This window comes from Bos indicus, chromosome 20, assembly GCF_029378745.1.
Source record: "Bos indicus isolate NIAB-ARS_2022 breed Sahiwal x Tharparkar chromosome 20, NIAB-ARS_B.indTharparkar_mat_pri_1.0, whole genome shotgun sequence".
NCBI lineage: Eukaryota > Metazoa > Chordata > Mammalia > Artiodactyla > Bovidae > Bos > Bos indicus.
This window is the reverse complement of record NC_091779.1, coordinates 48,834,217-48,856,374: the sequence shown is the minus strand read 5'-3', so window position 1 is coordinate 48,856,374 and position 22,158 is coordinate 48,834,217. Positions and strand designations below refer to the sequence as shown.

At 39.5% G+C, this 22,158-nt stretch overlaps 1 protein-coding gene and 1 non-coding gene across 3 annotated transcripts in view; one reads left to right on the top strand and one right to left on the bottom strand.

Annotated features, from left to right (window-relative positions):
* The first annotated feature begins 5,253 nt into the window (after positions 1-5,253).
* LOC139178114 (U11 spliceosomal RNA) lies at positions 5,254-5,386 on the top strand. Its single transcript, XR_011562535.1, has one exon. It is a non-coding gene; the product is annotated as a U11 spliceosomal RNA (small nuclear RNA).
* An 8,706-nt stretch (positions 5,387-14,092) lies between these two features.
* Positions 14,093-22,158, bottom strand: part of CDH10 (cadherin 10) — a 189,226-nt gene continuing 181,160 nt past the window's right edge. Inside the window, exon 5 of one of the 2 annotated variants that reach the window (XM_070774811.1) lies at positions 14,093-15,272. In XM_070774811.1, coding sequence (XP_070630912.1) covers positions 14,782-15,272 — 491 coding nt within the window. In that variant the 3' untranslated portion in view covers positions 14,093-14,781. The remainder of the gene's footprint in view (positions 15,273-22,158) is intronic. The other variant, XM_070774810.1, reaches the window with a different exon arrangement.

The following is a 22,158-nucleotide window of genomic DNA, read 5'->3' as shown; positions in this document are numbered from 1 at the left end:
GGATGTTTTTGAACTTCAAACCTGTGTAGGGGACTTCCCTGGTGGCTCAGTGGTAAAGAAAGCACTTGCCAATGCAGAAGACTTGGATTTGATACCAGATCCGGTAGGACCCCACATGGTGCAGAGCAATGTAAACCAGGGTGCCACAACAATTGAGCCTGTGTTCTAGAGCCTGGGAGCCATAACTTACTGAACCCACCTCATGTGCTGCAACTACCAAGCCCACCTTAAGGCTGTGTGCCCTAGAACCCCTGCTCAGTAATAAGAAAGGCCCCTGCAAGGTGAAGATCATGCACCTCAACTGGAGAGCGGCCATACCTCACCTGAGTAAAGACCTCAAACCAACAAAGAACCACCAAAGCCAAAAAAAAAAAAAAAAAAAAATGTAGGCAGAATAATGGCTTCCTTAAGGTAAAAACATCTTAATCTTGCATGTTTCTTTACTGGACAAGAAGTTCAGGATGCAAATGGAAATATGGTTACAAATCAGCTGATCTAAAAATAAGAGGTTATCCCAGATTTTCTAGTTGAGCTCAATGTGATAATCAGTTCAGTTCAGTTCAGTCACTCAGTCGTGTCCAACTCTTTGCGACCCCATGAATCACAGCACGTCAGGCCTCCCTGTCCATCACAAACTCCCAAAGTTCACCCAGACTCATGTCCATCGAGTCAGTGATGCCATCCAGCCACCTCATCCTCTGTCGTCCCCTTCTCCTCCTGCCCCCAATCCCTCCCAGCATCAGAGTCTTTTCCAATGAGTCAACTACTGCACAATTGCACTCATGTCACACGCTAGTAAAGTGATGCTCAAAATTCCCCAAGCCAGGCTTCAGCAATATGTGGACCATGAACTTCCTGATGTTCAACCTGATTTTAGAAAAGGCAGAGGAACTAGAGATCAAATTACCAACATCTGCTGGATCATCGAAAAAGCAAGAAAGTTCCAGAAAAACATCTATTTCTGCTTTATTGACTATGCCAAAGCCTTTGACTGTGTGGATCACAATCAACTGTGGAAAATTCTGAAAGAGATGGGAATACCAGACCACCTGATCTGCCTCTTGAGAAATCTGTATGCAGGTCAGGAAGTAACAGTTAGAACTGGACATGGACAACAGACTGGTTCCAAATAGGAAAAGGAGTCCGTCAAGGCTGTTTATTGTCACTGTGCTTATTTAACTTATATGCAGAGTACATCATGAGAAATGCTGGGCTGGATGAAGTACAAGCTGGAATCAAGATTGCAGAGAGAAACATCAATAACCTCAGATATGCAGATGACACCAACCTTATGGCAGACAGTGAAGAAGAACTAAAGAGCCTCTTGATGAAAGTGAAAGAGGAGAGTTAAAAAGTTGGATTAAAGCTCAACATTCAGAAAACTAAGATCATGACACCTGGTCCCATCACTTCATTTGAAATAGATGGGGAAACATACTGTGCATGCTAAGTCACTTCAGTTGTGTCCGACTCTGTGCGACCCCATAGACGGCAGCCCACCAAGCTCCCCATCCCTGGGATTCTCCAGGCAAGAACACTGGAGTGGGTTGCCATTTCCTTCTTCACTGCATGAAAGTGAAAAGTGAAAGTGAAGTCGCTCAGTTGTGTCCGACTCTTCGCGACCCCATGGACTGCAGCCTACCAGGCTCCTCCATCCATGGGATTTTCTAGCAAAAGTACTGGAGTGGGGTGCCATTGCCTTCTCCAGATTCTCCCCTACAGATGGCATTAAGGAACCGAACCTGTTGGACACCTTGATTTTAACTTTTTAAGACCAGTATGGATGTAAGATTTGGACTATAAAGAAGGCTGAGTGAGGAAGAATTCATATTTTAGAATTACATTGCTGGAGAAGACTCTTGAGAGTCCCTTGGATTCAAGGAGATCAAACCAGTCCATCCTAAAGAAAATCAATCCTGAATATTCATTGAAAGGATTGATGCTGAAACTGAAGCTCCAATACTTTGGTTGCCTGATGGGAAGAGCTGACTCACTGGAAGACTCTGATACTGGGAAAGAAATGAGGGCAAGAGGAGAAAGGGGCAACAGAGGATAAGATGTTTGGATGGCATCACTAACTCAATGGACATAAGTTTCAGCAAACTCTGGGAGATAATGAAAGACAATGAAGCCTGGTTTGTTGCAGTCCATGAAGTTGCAAATAGTCAGACTTGACTTCGCCACTGAACAACAACCATCAGATCACTGAAGTACTGAAGTTCTGAACTGCAAGTTAATAAACATTTGCTGTTTTTAATGCACTAAATTTGTGATAATTTGTAACAGTAGCATATCAAAACCCTGTTCCTTGTAGTTTGAATTGACCAACACTTCCTTAGCCTAGGAACCAAGCACTCCACTTGTGACCCTAATAAAAATCATGGGCCCATTTCCTGCCCTACTCTCTCTACTTGTTCCCTGAGTTGAGCTTCATGTTTCCTCTCAGGGCAGACTCTGTACTTTTCTCCAGGACTTATGAGTAATGGATTTCTCTATTTCACTTCCCATGTTGAACCAGGGCTCACCACCCAACACCTTAGGACTTTATGTTACAAATGTTACCTCAGAACAATTGGTTTTATAAGTAGAGTGGATCCAATCAAGCTTGCTATTACCATGAGGAATGCTCTTTAGCTACACATGCCTTATTGAGGGGCTCTCCCAGGTGGGTAACTCTGTCTAGAAAAGGTCCACTCTTACTGGCCTACATGTGCTATTTTTCACTGCATTGTACTGATTGTACTGAGTTTTATCTCAAATTTCCATTCCAAAATGCAAAAATGCAAACTCTGAAAAAAGCAACCAGAATCCTCCTGAACCTCAGAGCACTGATGACTGGAGCTGGTTTCAGGTGCTACAGATGTGTTTTCCACCTACAGGAAAGGGAGTAATGTTCCTCCGCAGGTGTTAGACTTTAGGTGTGTTTCCCAAAGGTACACAAGAACCCAACTACCAACTCTTAGGACAATTGGCTAAGTTTTCACAAGGTCCAATGATGTTGGTTAGTGGTCAAGAGAGGAAAGTGGAAACTTCCTCCCTCCCAAGTGTGGGATACTGTATAAATGTGCCAGGCAGTGACCCTAGAAGGAGGAGGGGGAGGTTCTCTTTCCCTTGCTGTTGTGTTTTCAGGCTGTACCAGAACACTTAGCTCTAAATCCTGCCAGGCTTCTCTGTCTATGGAATTCTCCAGGTAAGAATATTGAAATGGGTAACCATTCCCTTCTCCAGGGGATCTTCTCAACCCAAGGATCAAACCCAGATCTCCTATATTACACACACATTCTTTACTGTCTGAGCTACCAGGAAAGCCCATCAAACTCCTAACCAAATGGGAAATGCCCATAAAAGCAGCCTGGGCACTGCTCAGCACCCAGGCATACCCACACCCCAAAACCCTAATTCTTCACTCTCCAGGTCTAGGTCTGAATGATCCTGATTCCATCACTCTAGGGAAGGCTGACCACATCTCTGTGAGATCTATTGAAACATCCTGGAGAGGGAAGTGACTACCTATTCCCCCACCAGGGGATGTCCACTGCAGATCTTTTCAGGGACCATCTGTCTTCAGATGCAAAATATTTTAAAAGACCTGGTACAGTAGGAGGGGGGTGGGTAGCTAGGGGGCTGATTGACGGTTGGTAGGATAGTGTTTAATACTAACTCTGAACGGTTATTCACTTCCCCAGAAATGAGGCAATTGTCTGGTTTTCCAAGGACCCCAAAATGTGCTGTGCTGTGCTGTGCTCAGTCGCTTCAGTCATGTTTCTTTGCAACCCTATGGACTGTAACCCCCTAGGCTTCTCTGTCCATGGGATTTTCCAGGTAAGAATACCAGAATGCATTGCTATGCCTTCTTTCAGGAGGTCTTCCAGACCCAGGGATTGAACTAGTGTCTCCTGAGTCTGCACTGCAAGCAGATTCTTTACTGCTGAGCCACGAGGGAAGCTGACCCCAATATACATAACCTTCTAAAAGACTCCCAGAATCTGAAGGCCAGATTCTTGAGTGATACTGATTATCCTCACTCCACCCACTCATAAGGGGCCACCCCAGGACCAGGTCAATGAGAATTAAAGCCAAGGGAGCTGCCACCAAGAATCCCAATGCCATCACCAAGTCTTCAAATGAGGAGGGAGAGTCCAAACCAAAGGCACAAGCCCTATAAGAGAGAAAAATCCCTTCCCCTTCTTACTAGGATTTTTATGACTTGCAGGAAGCTCACCCTTCTATTACAGTTATTATATCAAAGGCTCAAAGCTCAAGGAAGAGATTGGATGCAGCACAACTCTCCTTAGGTTGATAAGGTCCGGAGTATCTTTCACTCTTTTTCAGAGAGCGACCCAGATGAACCAGATTTCATCTCCAATGATGAGGAGGCCCCAGTCAACTCTGAATCCAGAGAATTCTTGTAGAGTTTGTGCTCTTCCCCTTTGTGGGGACTTCCTACGTCATTCTGGAGGCCACGGAGAGAATAGACATGGTGCCTTCTGCTGGAGCTAATAGGTGTGTGACCATCATCACTGGATCCTCGCGCTAGACTTTGCTGATAGATTTCCCTCAAAATGTTCCATCTCATCACGAGATCTCCTCAGCCAGGTATGTGCTCATCCCCGTGGGGCCACCGGAATCGTAGATTCAAATCAAGGTCTCATTTCTTCTCCCACAGTGCAGTCACTGGGCTCTAGACCATGGACACTTGTGGAACTGCCATCTAGCTTACCAAACTTAGAAGCATAGTGGCTTATTCAAATAGATGCTCTTCAAGTTTTTAAACCGTAAGTGCCCCCCTCCACAAGTGGATATATTTACCCTAAGCTCTGTTGCTGTTGTTGTTCAGTCGCCCAGTCATGTTTGACTCTTTGCAACCCCATGGACTACAGCAGGCCAGGCCTCTCTCTCCCTCATTATCTCCCGAAGTTTGCCCAAGTTGAAGTTCATTGCATCATTGATGTGTCTAACCATCTTATCCTCAGATGTCCTCTTCTCCCTCTGCCCTCAATCTTTCCCAGCATCAGGGACTTTTCCAATGAGTCAGCTGTTTGCTTCAGATGACCGAAATACTGGAATTTCAACTTCAGCATCAGTCCTTCCAACAAGTACTCAGGGTTGATTTACCTGCTCCAGTATTGCTTAATTTCTGGCCCTGGGGTCTCCACCCCTCAACACACACACTAGTCTTCTCTAAGGACTCCTTTGCTCATGCTTACAGGAAACTCCCACCCCTTTAACATTAAAAAGGACAAAAAAAAAAAAAAAAAGGGCTTCTGTCGTGAGTGGCACACATAGGGCAGCTCGTTTGCTCTACGTGTGGAATCGACATCAAGAGATTTCGGAAGCATAATTTTTGCTAATAGGGCAGCTGGTGATCGTTGGTCCTGGCGCCCTCCCCCCCCCCCCCAAAAAAAAAGGACATCATTCATGTTCACTTACCAGAGAAATACTCTCTTTACTATTTCAATTTTTCAATGGTCTCTCCACACACTTGTGGCCCAGTTGAGGAATGGATTATAGAATATGACCCTCCTATGTTAGAGAGCCCAAGGGGAAAAACCCCAGCTAAACTGAGTTCAGAATTACAGAAATTTTACTGGCCTAGATGATAGCCCAGTCCCAGCCATGAAGCTAAAGCCAATTGTGTGTTTTAAATGCAACGACCTATTGTTTAATTAAAAAGTTCATTTTCTATAAACAACACTTGATAGAAATCTCCTCATTATCATTACTACCCTGAGATATAAAGATTCTATTATTTTATCCTTACCAAAAATAAAAGCTTGGGTTAAAGAGCACCAACCTTAGAACTGAGCCAATTGTGTTTCCCAGCTCCACTGTATAAAAAGAGTAGAAACTTGGACAATTTTATTTAATCCTCACTTGTATTTCCTCATACATAAAATGGAGATGATAGTAGTACTTACCTTACAGAGTCATTGTGACACTTAAAGGTATATGTAAGACTTTGAACAAACTCTGGAATATTAGGCACACAAATGTTACTTAAAATTATCCTTATCATCATCATCTCTATCATATTAATCATTGCATGTGTGCTAAGTCGACTCAGTCATGTCAGATTCTTTGTGACCCCATGCACTGTAGCCCACCAGGCTCCTTTGTCCATGGGATTCCCCAGGTAAGAAAACTGGATTGGCTTGTCATTTCTTGCTCCAGGGGATCTTCCTGACTCATGGGCAGGCAGGTTCATTACTATTATCATAAATTATACATAACCTTAATATTCTATGTATAAGAACACACATTAAAGATATTCTTAATCATTGATATTTTAGGTCCTTATGTTTACTACTTAAGAGATGCATCACTATATTTTAAATGATTTGGAGAACAACTCTGGCATTTGTCTTTATTTTTCTTACTTTTCAATAAATTGAAAAAAATACATCAATGAAAGCATCAAGGCACAAAAATTGTGTTCAGTGTTTTATATTAATAAGCCATTGAGATAAACTTCACAAAGGAATGAAAACCTATTATGATTACCTTTAAATAAATTACTCATTTCAACAAGAATAAACCAGAAATGGAACCTTACTTATTCTATTCTTATCTCAAAGCTTATAAAAGTGTGCATCAAGTTTGCATTTCCTCCCATCATCTAAATGCTGTCTGCTCAGACTATCGCTTTTGGAAGATGATGTAAAAAAGTTTCGATATATAGCTGGCATAATTGTGCATAGTTGCTGTCAAGAATTCCTAGGCAGAGACTGTCATCTTAAAAGGTTACTGTGACATTTCTAGAATATGCTTTTTCAAATATGAATGAAACATGTTGCCTTTTTGGTTGAGGGTAGAGAAGGCATGGAACCTGACATTTTCCACAGTGCCAAAATTAGAAAACAAAAGATTAGAATGCCAAGATTAATCAATCACTCAACAAGTATTAATGTAATACCTACTTAGGTGTCCAATGCATTGGTTGAAACTAGCATTTTATCAGGTTAAAGTGTTTAACCAAATGCAACCTAAAAATTAAGGAGTTGCTTTAATCTAAATTAGAAAGGTCTAGCATAGAGTGTTCCATATGTTGGCACTGCTAAAGTGCCTACTCCCTTTTGAAAAACTATTTTCTTTGCTCAGAGTCATTACGAAGGCAGAGATAAATTCTACCTGTAAAAAGGTTTAACTCTTTGAATAAACAAATATGAAAGCTATGTAGTTAAGATGTATACATATATCATCATTATGTTGTACACTTAAGCTAACACCATGTTATATATCAATTGTATCTCAATAAAGATGGGAAAACGTAAATAATAATTTCAAATAAATAACTTTGTAGTGCTAAAGTGCTGCTCTTCTAAAAGAAAAGTAGAATGTGCCAGAAGTACAATCAATCACTGTTTCACTGTTTTTCACAACGTTTCATTGACATTGACAAAATCATTTAGTAAAGATTTATTATAAGCTATATTAATAGTGGGGATAATGGAAATAAATGTAAACTGTAACACAGTGGCATAGATTTTACATATTGATTAAAAACTCATTTAAAATCCTCTTGATTGTAAAAGGAGAGAGGCAAAGATCATGGCAAGAGTCTTAGGAAAGCTTCTAAATATTTCACATTGTGTAGGAGGTTTGTTCAGATAAATTTGGGAACGAAGTTGCTGTGCTATTCTTCCTGTGGAGTTGTAAATGTCATGTTCCAAACTCAGGATAGTTCCACAGCTGGAAAAGAACTTTGACAGGTTGTCTACCAAAACTCTTTTATGTTCTTCTTAATTCTTTCCTATGAAAATAATTTAATAAAAAAAGTCTACTGCACTACTAATTTATGCATATTCTAAAAGAATCCCATGTATAATAGTAGTAGAAAGTAAGGTTAAACCAAGTAATTTTATTTGCCTTTTTTTGTTTGTTTTTGCTCTTACTAATTTGAGTTGTGAAATGAGCCTTTTCTCCTCTTTTTTTGCTTGGCTGGTGTCCACATCTGAAAATGACTTAGCTAGTTCAGTATGGAAGTAAATACAATATTTGTAATCTTAAAGAAATAAAAATTATTGTGGAAAGTGGATGAAGAGAGTATAATATGTATAAAAAAATGTTTGAGTGGATGAAAAATTATAGAGTTTTGCCGGCTTGTTTTATTTATTTGTTTTGAATTCATATTTGTTTATATTTTTATTTTTGTCTTTAACCATCAGTGTACCTTTAACTCCAAGTATCTTTGTTCATTCACATTAATTCCCTCGGATCATTTTCTTTTTTGTGTGTGAGTTCTTTATTCAAGGTTGTCTCCTGAGTTTGTGCTTGCATGCTCAGCATCTTCAGTCATGTCCCACTCTTTGGGGCCCTATTGTAGCCCATCAGTCCATGGGATTCTCCAGGCAAGAATACTGGAGTGGGTTACCATGCCCTTCTCCAGGGGATCTTCCTGACCCAGGGATTGAATCAGCATATCCTGCATTGCAGGCAGATTCTTTACCTCTGAGCCATGGAGGAAGCATCCGTGCCTAGGTCAATTTACAGGCTATTCTCTTTGCATATCAGTAGCTTGGTATATTTTGGCAGTTTCAACAAGTGAGACATTTAAAAGAAATCAAGAAAATACAAATGGAACTCTATGTTAGTAATCACAGCCAGTAGGAAACAAACAAGAAAAGAATACAAGAAGCAGATCAATTCAAACATTGAACGCCAGTGCCTTTTGGCAAAGAAGCAGAATAGTCTTCCTCAGGGCTCTGGTCTTCTGTTCCCTTTCATTATAATTTTTCTCAAAACTTTCCCTGATCAACTTTCCCTTTACTTGAGTTTTTTGCAGTCTTAATTTCCTGAAAGTCATGTCCCAGACTCCATCCACATCAGAACAGAACCTGAAAAGTTAGTCGGTTTCCTCCTCTAGCACTTAATTTATTTTATGTCAGTTCCCACTATTATAGTTTTCAGCACTTTGTAAATATTCCAAACACATTTACCATATAACTTCATTTAAAACATTGTTTTGACTTTCTCAGATTTGTGTGTCCTTCTCTGCTTCTGTCTTTAATTTGATGTGATATGTTATTTTGGTTGATATAATGAATGATATAATTACTTATCTGGCCTCACTCAGATAAGTAATTGGAAAAGACAGAAGTATCTTAAAAGTCTTTTCAGATAATTGTGAAAATTCTTCTTTGCTATAATACTATACAAAAAATCAGTAAGTGGTAATTTCTTGAAGGTTAGCTACAATGTTGAATCTGAAACCATATCAAAAGTAAATATATGACATAAAATTTTCATATTAAAATTGTAAAAAAAAGATGCACCTCTAGTTTCCTAGAACAATTAGCCAAGATCATCATGGCTAATCAACAATTATCCTAAAACAATACTCAAGTACTAAGTACAGTATCAGTCTTGAAGTAAAATGGTTCTTGGTAAATGAACAAAGAGACACCTCCTATAACCTTGAGTAATTTGCTATCTAAAAAGAAGGAGACAGAAATACAATAAGTATAATATGTACACATATACATTTAAAATTTTAATATAATAATGTGTGATAAATAGCACAATATTTATGAATTCTTCCAAGTGTTTATTGAATACCTAAACAGACAGATATATTCTGTTTATTGGACAGCACGATGAACAAAACACAAAATCCATGCTGTCGTGAATTTCACATTCTATTTGAGAGAGACAGAAAATAATCAAAGTAACAAATTAGTCATATAACACATTAAAATGGTGGTAGTGTTAGGGAGACAACCATTGCAGTGTAAGAGCAATGGGTCAGCCTAGGGAAATTCTATAACTCTAAGTAAGGGTCACAAAGAGTCGGACACGACTGAGCGACTTTGGGCTTCACTTATAGCTCAGGGCTTCCCTGATAGCTCAGTTAGTAAAGAATCCACATGCATTGTGGGAGACCTGGGTTCAATCCCTAAATTGGGAAGATCCCCTGGAGAAGGGAAAGGCTACCCACTCCAGTATTCTGGCCTGAAGAATTCCATGGACTGTATAGTCCATAGGATCGCAAAGAGTCCCACATGACTGAGGGACTTTCCGTTAAGTAAGGTGGACAGGGCAGACCTGAATTAAGATAGCATTTCATAAAGAACCTGAGGAAAGTAAGGACACAGTGGGGGATAGAAGGAATGGTCACACACATGAAGTCAGAGGGGAACAGCAAAGAGTGAGTGAGTAACTGGGAGCTGGAGTAAATAAATGGGAGATGAGGTCAATGGTTCTGGAGAGGACTTTAGGCCATCATAAGGAGCTTGCCTTCTACTCTTGAATAAAATGAAGAAGGAGAGAGTTTAGAACCAGGGAACAATCAAATGGGAAATTCATTTTTTTAAAAATATTTCTTTGATCTCAGTGCTGATGGCGGAGTGTGAGTGGGACAAGGTGACAGGAGAGAGAACAGTTAGGGAAGTTAAGTGCTGCTAATAATCAAGAAAGCAGATGTACATGGTTCAGGTTAGCAATGGAAATGGTGAAAAATGGTGGGATTCTGTGTATGGTTTGAAGATGAAAGTATCCAACTTCTTGGATGGGGAATTTGCCCAAAAAGGTATAGTCCACAACAACTAAAAAGTCTTGGTGTTGAATGAAGCATTGGAGTGAAGAAGGAAAGACTCAGCTGTCTCCAGCAGCTAAGCAAAATTAACCAGATGCTACTATCTTAACATTATTTTCAACCTACAGGATGTCCAAGCTGGAGTGCCCTCTCTCTAGGCCAGTACTGAACTCTTACAGAGCAATAGGAAGGGCTGACAGCCAGGTGAAAAAGGATACCAAGGGTCTATTTTACCTCAAGCTCAGGAACAGAGAGCATTTGTAGTAGGTCTGGAGGGGCAACATGTGAGTCAGGGAGGTTCCCTTCACTGCCACCAGCAACTGCAGCTTGCCTAGTTCTTCAGAGCCACCCAGTGGTGCCCATCCAGGAGCAAGGCCACTGGGTAGGGAGGTACAGTACAGGGTAAGCCAGTGCCCACAGGGAGGGCTGTAGCTGGTGAAGTCATTATTTATAGATTCCTAGTAGATGTATTGATAAATGAACCTGAATATGTAGACATCCCTAATTCTCAATTCTTAATCTTATTTATTTTAGATCATCCTAAACATCTAATTTACTACTAAACACTAATTTCCTTTTACAGAGAAACTAAAGAGATTTGGGACTATAAATGAATAATGTTTGGTGCCATCCTAAAATGTTCTAAGAAAGCAAGGGTTTTAGAAATTATCACTGGTATTTATGCTCACCAATCTATAAAATGCTAATATAAAAGTTAGTTCTTGGTTGCTAAAGGAAAGTAGGAAGTGTGTTTTCAGTAAAAAAAAAAAAAAAAAAAGGTATGCAAAATACTAAAAAGTCATGCATGATCAGAATTTTCTATAATTGGATTACAATTAGTTAGATAAATTGATTTTGTTAGGAATGACACAGCCATAAAAAAACTGGTTAGAGCCAATTAGGTCCAAGATGGCAGAGCTGACTTTCACTAGACCTTGAGCCTTGGTATTTAGGACTCAGACGGTAAAGCGTCTGTCTAGGATGCGGGAGACCTGGGTTCAATCCCTGGGTTGGGAAGATCCCTTGGAGAAGGAAATGGCAATCCACTCTAGTACTATTGCCTGGAAAATCCCATGGACAGAGGAGCCTGGTAGGCTACAGTCCATGGGGTCGCAAAAGTCGGACACGACTGAGTGACTTCACATTCAAACATCTAATTGTGCTGTGCTTAGTCACTCAGTCATGTCCGACTCTGCAAGCCCATGGACAGAGGAGCCTGGTGGGCTACAGTCCATTGGGATTCTCCAGGCAGGAATACTGGAGTGGGCTGCCATGCCCTCCTCCAGGGGATCTTCCCAACCCAGGAATCAAGCCCATGTCTCCCACATTGCAAGTAGATTCTTCACCATCTGAGCCACCAGGGAAGCCCAAACATCTAATTACTTATGGTTTATACATTTGAGTCTACCGAAAAGTGTCTGGAACTCTTGCAGTTGTGTGACAATATCTACTTATGCAGAGAAAAACTCAGACTAAGAGCATGACTTTATCGTTACATAAATTTTCTTGGATATTTTGTTGAAAATAGAAAAAGGGGAACTGATTAACTTAATCACCATTTCTAATGACCAAAGGTTTGTAAACCATTTTATTTCTGTTATCTGAATATTTAAAACATGAAAAAGGACAACAAAATAATTACTTTTCATCGTGCTTTAAAAAGTTAGTAATAGGTATTTTGTTACAAATTCTGTTTGGGTAACTATTTTACCCGCCCCCCCCCCATTTGCATTAGTAGAGGAATTACATGCATATATAAAAATTACATATGATTGTTAATATTACATCTCTAGTATCTAGAACATTCTGATTTTTATAAGTGATCAAAATAATAGATGAATGAAGGAATAGGTGCATAGTTGTCTCATAAAATCAGCAAGTCACTGAGAGACATTTTTCCCCACTGCCCATATAAAAGAAATTGTGGATATAGAATAATCTATGTATTGGGCATGCCTTTGGGAGAGCATAGTGTAAGAGAAACTTACAGTCTGAGCCCATCATTATAGGTATACATTTTAGTTTCAGAGTCTCCAAGAAATTAATTATATAACACATCACCTTCATTATCAAAAAATATTAGAGTATCTGATACCAAGGACTGTCTCAATACTTTTGAAAATGATTTCTGTGAAACATAGATTTTATATTGCCAAAGAAGCCTGTTAATCAATCTTTTTAAAAAAGAATTTTTGTAAGCCTGGTTTGAATGATAGCTCACTGATTCTTAAAATATATAAAAATTGGATGACAAAGTAAATGGCAGAGCAAGTTAATGTCTGAAATTATCTGAATGAGGATAATTATAAATATTCAAATTCTAATTACTGACATCTAATAGTAATAAAAATAACTAATGCTGGAACTCTTTAAACTAATTTTCAATCAGATGAACAGTATAGTTTGAACATAAACTAATGCAAAATGCTCATGAGATACTTTCTTTTATCTTTTCTATTTTTTGCTGATTTTATTTGAATATAGCATTTTCTCTTTAGTTCAGCATATATGATCAAATGTTCTATTTCCCTTAAATTTTGTCTTTCTGACAGTCAACTTTCTGAGTGTGAGAATGGGTTCTTGGAATATAGGAAGCTGACCAACTTAGGCTTTACTATAGTCTGATGTGTCACTTAGCTTTCTAATGTGACTGTAATTTTAATTAAAACACATGGGTTGTTTTTCTTTCATGATTATATTACTATGAAAACTGAAACCTCTGTGGTCAGAGGGATGTATGTATTTTAGCCTGGAAGCTGTGGGAAAAATATCATTCAAGAAGATTGAAAAAATTAATTCTGCATTAAGGATATGTCAATATTGCCCTCTGACTCACTCCAAAAGCATACCATTTTCACTAATTGGAAAGCACAGAGATCTTTGGTATTGTTTACAATAAACTCGGCAGGGAATGTGACTTCCTAGTGTAGACCCAACAAAGTGCTCCATTTATGAATAAATCATGCTTGGATCTTGAGAAAAGAGGCATCAGTTAATGGTAGTTGGCTTCCCTGAATCTCAGGAACTCTGGATAATTAACAGTCAGTACTTCTTTTCCTTTCTATTCAATCATTCATTGACAGAAAAACAGACTTTGTTACAAATATGTAATATGTAATGGATTTCTGGAAACTTTACATAATTACATTGCTGTATCTTAATGGAATACTCAGCATTATTACTGTCATTACTAGCATTTCAAAGTCACTGTGGGAGGTAAGCATATTTTCCATTAAAAGATTATTTCAGTATGAAATCTGTCTGAACTATTATTGCCCATAAACCTGAATAGCACAAATGTCATACAAAAATAAGAAAACGTTTCATTCTTTCAGATATTATTTTAGTGAGTTAAAAACAAAATGAAATGACTGCATTGCTGGTGTTTGGGGATATTTAGCAGCAAGATGGTCATGTTTTAAATTTTCTTACATGGTAAATTTTTAGGTGATCTGTAAATGACGATCATTTTTAATGTGAAGGGTTTTTCACATATCACAAAATAGCACGACTGATTGGAAAAATAATTCTTATGTAAATCATATGGATTTGGTTACTCAATAGTAATTATAACGACTTTGTGTTCTTACCTGCATTCAGTGTAATTCTGTACCAAAATATTTAGTCCCTGGAGAATGCTTTCTTCCTAGGGGGGGAAAAAAGAAGCTAGAGACAAGGTAGTTGTAAAAACTGGTTTATTTTTTAAAAATAAATACAAAAATATAAATATAAAACATTAGCAGATAGAATTTGATGAAATGAAATTGCACAAACGTTTGTATACCAGGTTGCATATCACATCTACTAACACCACATGTACATGTTTTTGTTTTTGTTTTTTAATTTAATATACAGAACAGGATATACTTTAAAATTTTTCTTCACCTTTTTAAAAGTTTCATTTGCAAGGGCAGGGCATGTACCTAACAGAAGTGGCTTGTCTGTGAGGTTGTTTAAGGGACGACTATCCTGTTCATGATTCTGAAATTATCTTTTATTTCCTAAGATGAACGACACTAAATTTCCATAGCTTTGGCTCTTGGAAGTGATTAAATAAAATGTCGTATATATTCCATGAGACATCCTACAGGGAAGAATTAATGTAATTACTGAACAAATTAAAAAGGAAATGGGGAAAGAAAATTGTGCTGAGTGGCAGGAAAATTCTCCTGGAATATCAAACATTGTGAAGTGGAGACGGTGTGGGTCAAGTTAACTTCCTCTTGCCGGAGCAGAACAGACATCCTTGGTTAAGTGTCTTTGTCGCTTTCCCCGCCGCCGTACATCTCCGCCAGCTTGTTAAACCGAGGGCCCCATTCTCGGAGGTAATCGTAGTTTTGGTCTCCATCAGTGGTACCTGATTCCAAGGAACTCAGAGACTCAGCGATGGAGTCGTTCCCTTCGTAGGCGTAGGTAGCGAGCGAGTCGTAGGGAGGCGCCGTGGGATCCAGGTCGTGTTCCTTGAGCCTTTCATTGATGAAATCCCGGACGTCCGCGTTATCCGGGGCCGTCGGAGTCCTCCGGGGGATAAATAAGGTTTCTGGAATAATATCTCGCCGCAGCTTTTTTTCCTCAATAGCGGCCGGATTCCTCAAGGTGCCGATATCAAAGGCCTGAGTGTCCTCCTCTCCGCCACCTTCATCATTATAGCTCACGATGTTGTCTCTGATGTCTTCTTTAGACAAGATCAGAGGCTCTTTTTTCCGCTGTCTCTTCAGAGCTGCGAACAGTACTACTATAACTTCAGAAAAGAAAAAAGAAAAAAAAAAAAAAAAAAGATGCATTAGACATCAGTCTGAAACACTCTATAAATAACAAGGGGAGGTACCATAAACCAGTTTAAGTTATTTAGGTTTTTCTGGAACAGGTTAGAATTTAGGATTAATTTTGCACTTCCTTAATTTTTGTTGCAGGGTTGGAGGGGGCGATGGGGAGAGGAGAGGGGAATGTTGAAGGATTTACTAGGATGGTTAAAGTTTAAGAACCGTGATTCTGAATTATTTTTAAAGCAATGTGTAAGAGTTTTTGAAATATTGTGACTTGCCTATTTTTCTAAGAAACTAAAGATAGTTCCTGATGGTAGATATCATTTATATTTTGCATTAAATAGTGACATAAGATATTGTATAAAAAAGACCCAAATCAAATTCAGTTTCAAATAAAACAACTGAGAAGGGCAAACATACGCCCATAGTTTTAGATTTGTATGCAATATTAAAAAGGCAGCTTTCTTCACAAGATATAAAGTATTCATATCTGTTAAATAGCTTTGATGATGGATTTACATACTTTTTTTTCTTTTGCTGTTCCTGGAGCACCTTAAGTACTGGAGGGGGAAAGACCACATTATTTAGACATTATTGGCTTAGAAATTTACCAGATTTTCCATGGAAATATATATGACTCATGAGATTAAAGGAAATGCTGGGTCACATGATGGCAAAGAGTGAATTCAAATTACTACACTGAATTAATTACAAAACATATGAATCTCAACTCACCTGCTTGCTCAGTCTCTCACTCCTGTCCAAACTTTTCGGCCCCAAGGACTACAGCACCCCAGGCCTCCCTTTCCATCACCAACTCCCAGAGTTAACTCAAATTCATGTCCATTGAGTCGGTGATGCCATCCTACCATTTCATCCTCTGTCATCCCCTTTTCCTCCCGCCTTCAGTCTTTCCCAGCATCAGGGTCTTTTCAAATGAGTCAGCTCTTCGCATCAGGTGGCCAAAGTATTGGAGTTTCAACTTCAGCATCAGTCCTTCCAATGAATAGTCAGGACTGATTTCCTTTAGGATGGACTGGTTGGAATTCCTTGCAGTGCAAGGGACTGTCAAGAATCTTCTCCAGCACCACAGTTCAAAAGCATCAATTCTTCAATGCTCAGGTTTCTTTATAGACCAGCTCTCACATCTATACAAGACTACTGGAAAAAACCATAGCCTTGACTAGACGGACCTTTGTTGGCAAAGTAATATCTCTGCTTTTTAATATGCTGTCTAGGTTGGTCACAACTTTTCTTCCAAGGAGCAAGCGTCTTTTAATTTCATGGCTTGCAGTCACCATCTGCAGTGATTTTGGAGCCCCCCAAAATAAAATCTCTCACTGTTTCCATTGCATCCCCATCTATTTGCCATGAAGTGATGGGACCAGATGCCATGATCTTAGTTTTCTGAATGTTGAGCTTCAATCTGTTTCCACTCTCCTCTTTCACTTTCATCAAGAGGCTCTTTAGTTCTTTTTCACTTTCTGCCATAGGGTGGTGTCATCTGCATATCTGAGGTTATCAGTATTTCTCCTGGCAATCTTAATTCGAGCTTGTACTTCATCCAGCCCAGAGTTTCTCATGATGTACTAAGCATATAAGATAATCAGGGTGACAATATACAGCTTTGACATACTCCTTTCCCAATTTGGAAACAGTCCATTGTTCCATGTCCAGTTTTAACTGTTGCTTCCTGACTTGCATACACATTTCTCAGGAGGCAGGTCAGGTGGTCTGGTATTCCCATCTCTTTCAGAATTTTCCAGTTTGTTGTGATCCACACAGTCAAAGGCTTTGGCATAGCCAATAAAGTAGAAGTAGATGTTTTCTTGGAACTCTCTTGCTTTTTTGATGATCCAGCGTATGTTGGCAATTTGATCTCTGGTTCCTCTGACTTTTCTAAATCCAGCTTCAAAATCTGGAAATTCATGGTTCATGTTCTATTGAAGCCTGGCTTGGAGAATTTTGAGCAATAGTTTGCTAGAATGTGAGATGAATGCAATTGTGTGGTAGTTTGAGCATTCTCTAGCATTGCCTTTCTTTCAGATTGGAATGAAAACTGACCTTTTCCAGTCCTGTGGCCACTGCTGAGTTGTCCAAATTTGCTGGCATATTGAGTGCAGCACTTTCACAGCATCATCTTTCAGGATTTGGAATAGCTCAACTGGAATTCCATCACCTCCACTAGCTTTGTTTGTAGTGATGTTTCCTAAGGCCTACTTGATTTCACATTCCAGGATGTCTGGCTCTAGGTGAGTGACCACACCACTGTGATTATCTGGATTGTGAAGATCTTTTTTGCATAGTTTTTCTGTGTATTCTTGCCACCTTTTCTTAATATCTTCTGCTTCTGTTAGGTCCATACCATTGCTGTCCTTTATTGTGCCCATCTTCACATGAAATGTTCCCTTGGTATCTCTAGTTTTCTTGAAGAGATCTCTAGTCTTTCCCATTCTATTGTTTCCTCTATTTCTTTGCATTGATCACCTAGAAAGGCTTTCTTATTTCTCTTTGCTATTCTTTGGACCTCTGCATTCAAAAGGGTATATCTTTCCTTTTCTCCCTTGCCTTTTGCTTGGAGGTCTCAGACAAACCTCGTGCGTACCATGACCCAGAGACCTCACAAAGACTGAGACAGACCTGTGTTTGAGTGTCTCCCGAGGAGGTATGGGTCAGCAGTGGACTGCTGCAGGGGCAGGGGCTTTAGTTGCAGCATAACTGGCTATGGCATAAGCCCTCTTGAAGGAGGTCACCATTAACCCCACCATAGAGCCACCAGAACTTACACAGGACTCGGGAGACAGAGTCTTGGAGGGCACAAACAGAACCTTGTGCACACCAGGACACAGGACAAAGCAGCAGTGACCCCACAAGAGACTGACCCAGACTTGCCTTTGAGTGTCCAGGAGTCTCTGGCAGAGGTGTAGGTTGGTGGTAAACAACAGGGAGGGAACACAGCTCCACCCATCAATAGAAAATGAATCTCAACTAGCTGTATCTTAATAATAAGTATAGATCCACAGGTAGAAATGTGTATCACTCACACAGGATATTTCCCTACTCCTGTGGGAAGGTATCAATAATAATATATTTATTACTTTAGTAATCATAATAATGGTAAGAGCATAAAAGGAGAAAGTTAAAATCAATTTCCTGCTGGTTGTGTTAGTTTCCCAACCTCATCAGTATTCCCAAACATTTTGATCATAATCCTTTAAAAATTATGATTTGGAGAAACAGATGTGAATTCAATTAAATGAAGAAAGGAAAGGAAAAGATCTTACCAGGTACATATATGAATATATATATATATATATATATATATATATATATATATATTCTTAACCTCATTAGAACAACATTTAAAGGATATTGGATTTATTACAGGTCTAGAAAGAATGCTCAAACTACCGCACATCTCATCTCATACACTAGGAAAGAAATGTTCAAAATTCTCCAAGTCAGGCTTCAACAATACGTGAACCGTGAACTTCCAGATGTTCAAGCTGGTTTTAGAAAATGCAGAGGAACCAGAGATCAAATTGCCAACATCCACTGGATCATGGAAAAAGCAAGAGAGTTCCAGAAAAACATCTATTTCTGCTTTATTGACTATGCCAAAGCCTTTGACTGTGTGGATCACAATAAACTGTGGAAAATTCTGAAAGAGATGGGAATACCAGACCACCTGACCTGTCTCTTGAGAAACCTATACGCAGGTCAGGAAGCAACAGTTAGAAGTGGACATGGAACAACAGACTGGTTCCAAATAGGAAAAAGAGCACGTCAAGGCTGTATATTGTCACTCTGCTTATTTAAGTTATATGCAGAGTACATCATGAGAAACTGTGGGCTGGAAGAAGCACAAGCTGGAATCAAGATTGCTGGGAGAAATATCAATAACCTCAGATATGCAGATGACACCACCCTTATGGCAGAAAGTGAAGAGGAACTAAAAAACTTCTTGATGAAAGTGAAAGAGGAGAGTGAAAAAGTTGGCTTAAAGCTCAACATTCAGGAAATGAAGATCATGGCATCTGGTCCCATCACTTCATGGGAAATAGATGGGGAAACAGTGGAAACAGTGTCAGACTTTATTTTTTTGGGCTCCAAAATCACGGCAGATGGTGATTGCAGCCATGACATTAAAAGACGCTTACTCCTTGGAAGGAAAGTTATGACCAACCTAGATAGCATGTTCAAAAGCAGAGACATTACTTTGCCAACAAAGGTCCGTCTAGTCAAGGCTATGGTTCTTCCAGTGGTCATGTATGGATGTGAGAGTTGGACTGTGAAGAAGGCTGAGTGCCGAAGAATTGATGCTTTTGAACTGTGGTGTTGGAGAAGACTCTTGAGAGTCCCTTGGACTGCACGGAGATACAACCAGTCCATTCTAAAGGAGATAAGTCCTGGGTGTTCTTTGGAAGGAATGATTAAGCTGAAACTCCAGTACTTTGGCCACCTCATGGGAAGAGTTGAGTCATTGGAAAAGACTGATGCTGGGAGGAATTGGGGGCAGGAGGAGAATGGGACGACAGAGGATGAGATGGCTAGATGGCATCACCGACTCGATGAACATGAGTTGGCTTGAACTCCGGGAGTTGGTGATGGACAGGGAGGCCTGGCGTGCTGCAATACATATGTCGCAAAGAGTCAGACATAATTGAGTGACTGAACTGAGACTTAATGAAGTGAAATGAAGTAAAAGTCGTTCAGTTATGTCCGACTCTTTGCAAATATACAGTCCATAGGATTCTCTAGGCCAGAATACTAGAGTGGGTAGACTTTCCTTTCTCCAGGGGATCTTCCCAACCCAGGGACTGAAGCAGGATCTCCTGCATTGCAGGTGGATTCTTTACCAACTGAGCTATCAGGGACTTAATATGTCACCTACAAATTCATATCTTAAAGCCTAAATATATTCCCAATGTGATGGTACATAGAGGTGCAGTCTTTGGGAGGGAGGTAGGTCATGGAGGTAGAATACTCATGAGTGAGTGTGATTAGTGTTCTTATAAAAAGAGACACAAGGACTTCCCCGGTGGTTTAGTGAATGGGAATCTGCCTGCCAATGCAAGGGAAATGAATTCGGTTCCTGATCTGGGAGGATTCCACATACCATGGAGCAATTAGGTGTGTGTACCACAGCTAATGAACCTGCTCTCCCTAGAGCCTATGCTCTGCAATGAAAGCCACTGCAATGCAAAGCCCAAACACCACAGCTAGAGAGCAGCCTCCACTTCTGCAACTAGAGAAAGTCTCCATGCAGCAATGAGGGAAGACCCAGCACAATCAAAAATAAGATAAATAAATGAAGTAATTTTAAAAATAAATAAATGAAATTTTAAAACTTAAAAGAACAAATGAGGCATGATAGAGATGATTCTGTCTTCCCCGTGAGGATATAAGATGAGACAGCCATTCATGAAAGAGGAAGCATGCCCTCACCAAACATAAAATCTTGGACTCGATCTTGAACTTCCCTGTCTCCAGACTGCGAAATTTCTGTGGTTCAAGCTACCAGTCTAAGGCATTCTGGTGTAGCAGCCTGAACGAAGGCAATTATATTATTATGTAAAGTAGCATTAAGTTATGTTTTTCTCTTTTATTAACTTAGAACTGTAAGACTTCTAGCCCTCAAGCTGGTCTAAGAGAGCAAACAAGGGGCTTTTTTAAATGCAACAAAAATGAAAGTTTTAATCCATTGACAACTGTTCTTGACCTTCAAAGTGATTAAAAAATAAATAGGCCACCACCAAGAAAAAGAAACTGTTTATTCTACAAGTTTTTGAGGAAATATGACCTTTTATTTTGGCTAAATTCATAATTTGTGCCCACATATATACTTGTGATCTAATGATTTAAAACCTCAGACAGCTTGTTATCAACTAAATGATCTTATGCAATACAAAAGTTTCTAATAATGAGGATAATTAAACTTACTAAGACTGGCTTCAAAATCCCAGTTCATTTCACTGGTTCTTAAAATGTCAGGTACAATGTTTTTTGATTAGGGTCACAGGAATACTCACAATAGTTTTAAGATAATGCAACTAGAGAGTAAGCAATCTGATTTTTAATTCAAAAGCAGTTATAAAGCAATTTGCTCTGGGTTATAGAATCAACTATTGTTTTAGGGACAAGTGAACCAGATAAAGGGTTTTGTTAACATTAAACAGTAAAGAGGTGTCATAGTGAGGCCTTCATCCAGCTATAATGAGAAAAAAAGTAGAAATATACTTTACTGAAAAACTATGTACACAATGACAACAGTGAGTTGTCTGGCCTTGGCTTAGCCACTCATAAATCTTGCAAAATGTTTTAAATATCTCCAACTTTCAGTTTCATTATTTAAGAAAGACAGGTCATGACTCTATCTGATTAGATGTATTTTAATATAAACAACAATCCTGGTTAATGGATATCTAACTTACGTTCGGGGCGGGGGGTGGGGGGGTTTATTTGGGGGGAAATATTTTAATAGATGGGCTTCCCTGGTGGCTCAGCAGCAAAGAATCTGCCTGCAGCGCGAAAGACCAGGGTTCGACCCCTGGATTGGGAAGATCCCCTGGAGAAGGAAATGGCAGCCCACTCCAGTATTCTTGCCTGGGAAATTTCATGGACAGAGGAGCCTGGCGGGCTACATTCCATAGGGTCACAAAGAGTCAGACACAACTGAGACCATACCACTTTTACTTTCTTCACTACAAAAGCTTTAGAGGTGTTCCATCTTGGTTATTTCCCCCAACCAAGGGGAACTTCAGTTCAGTCGCTCAGTCGTGTCCGACTCTTCGCGACCCCATGAGTTGCAGCACGCCAGGCCTCCCTGTCCATCACCGGACTTAGCAACTAAACAACAAC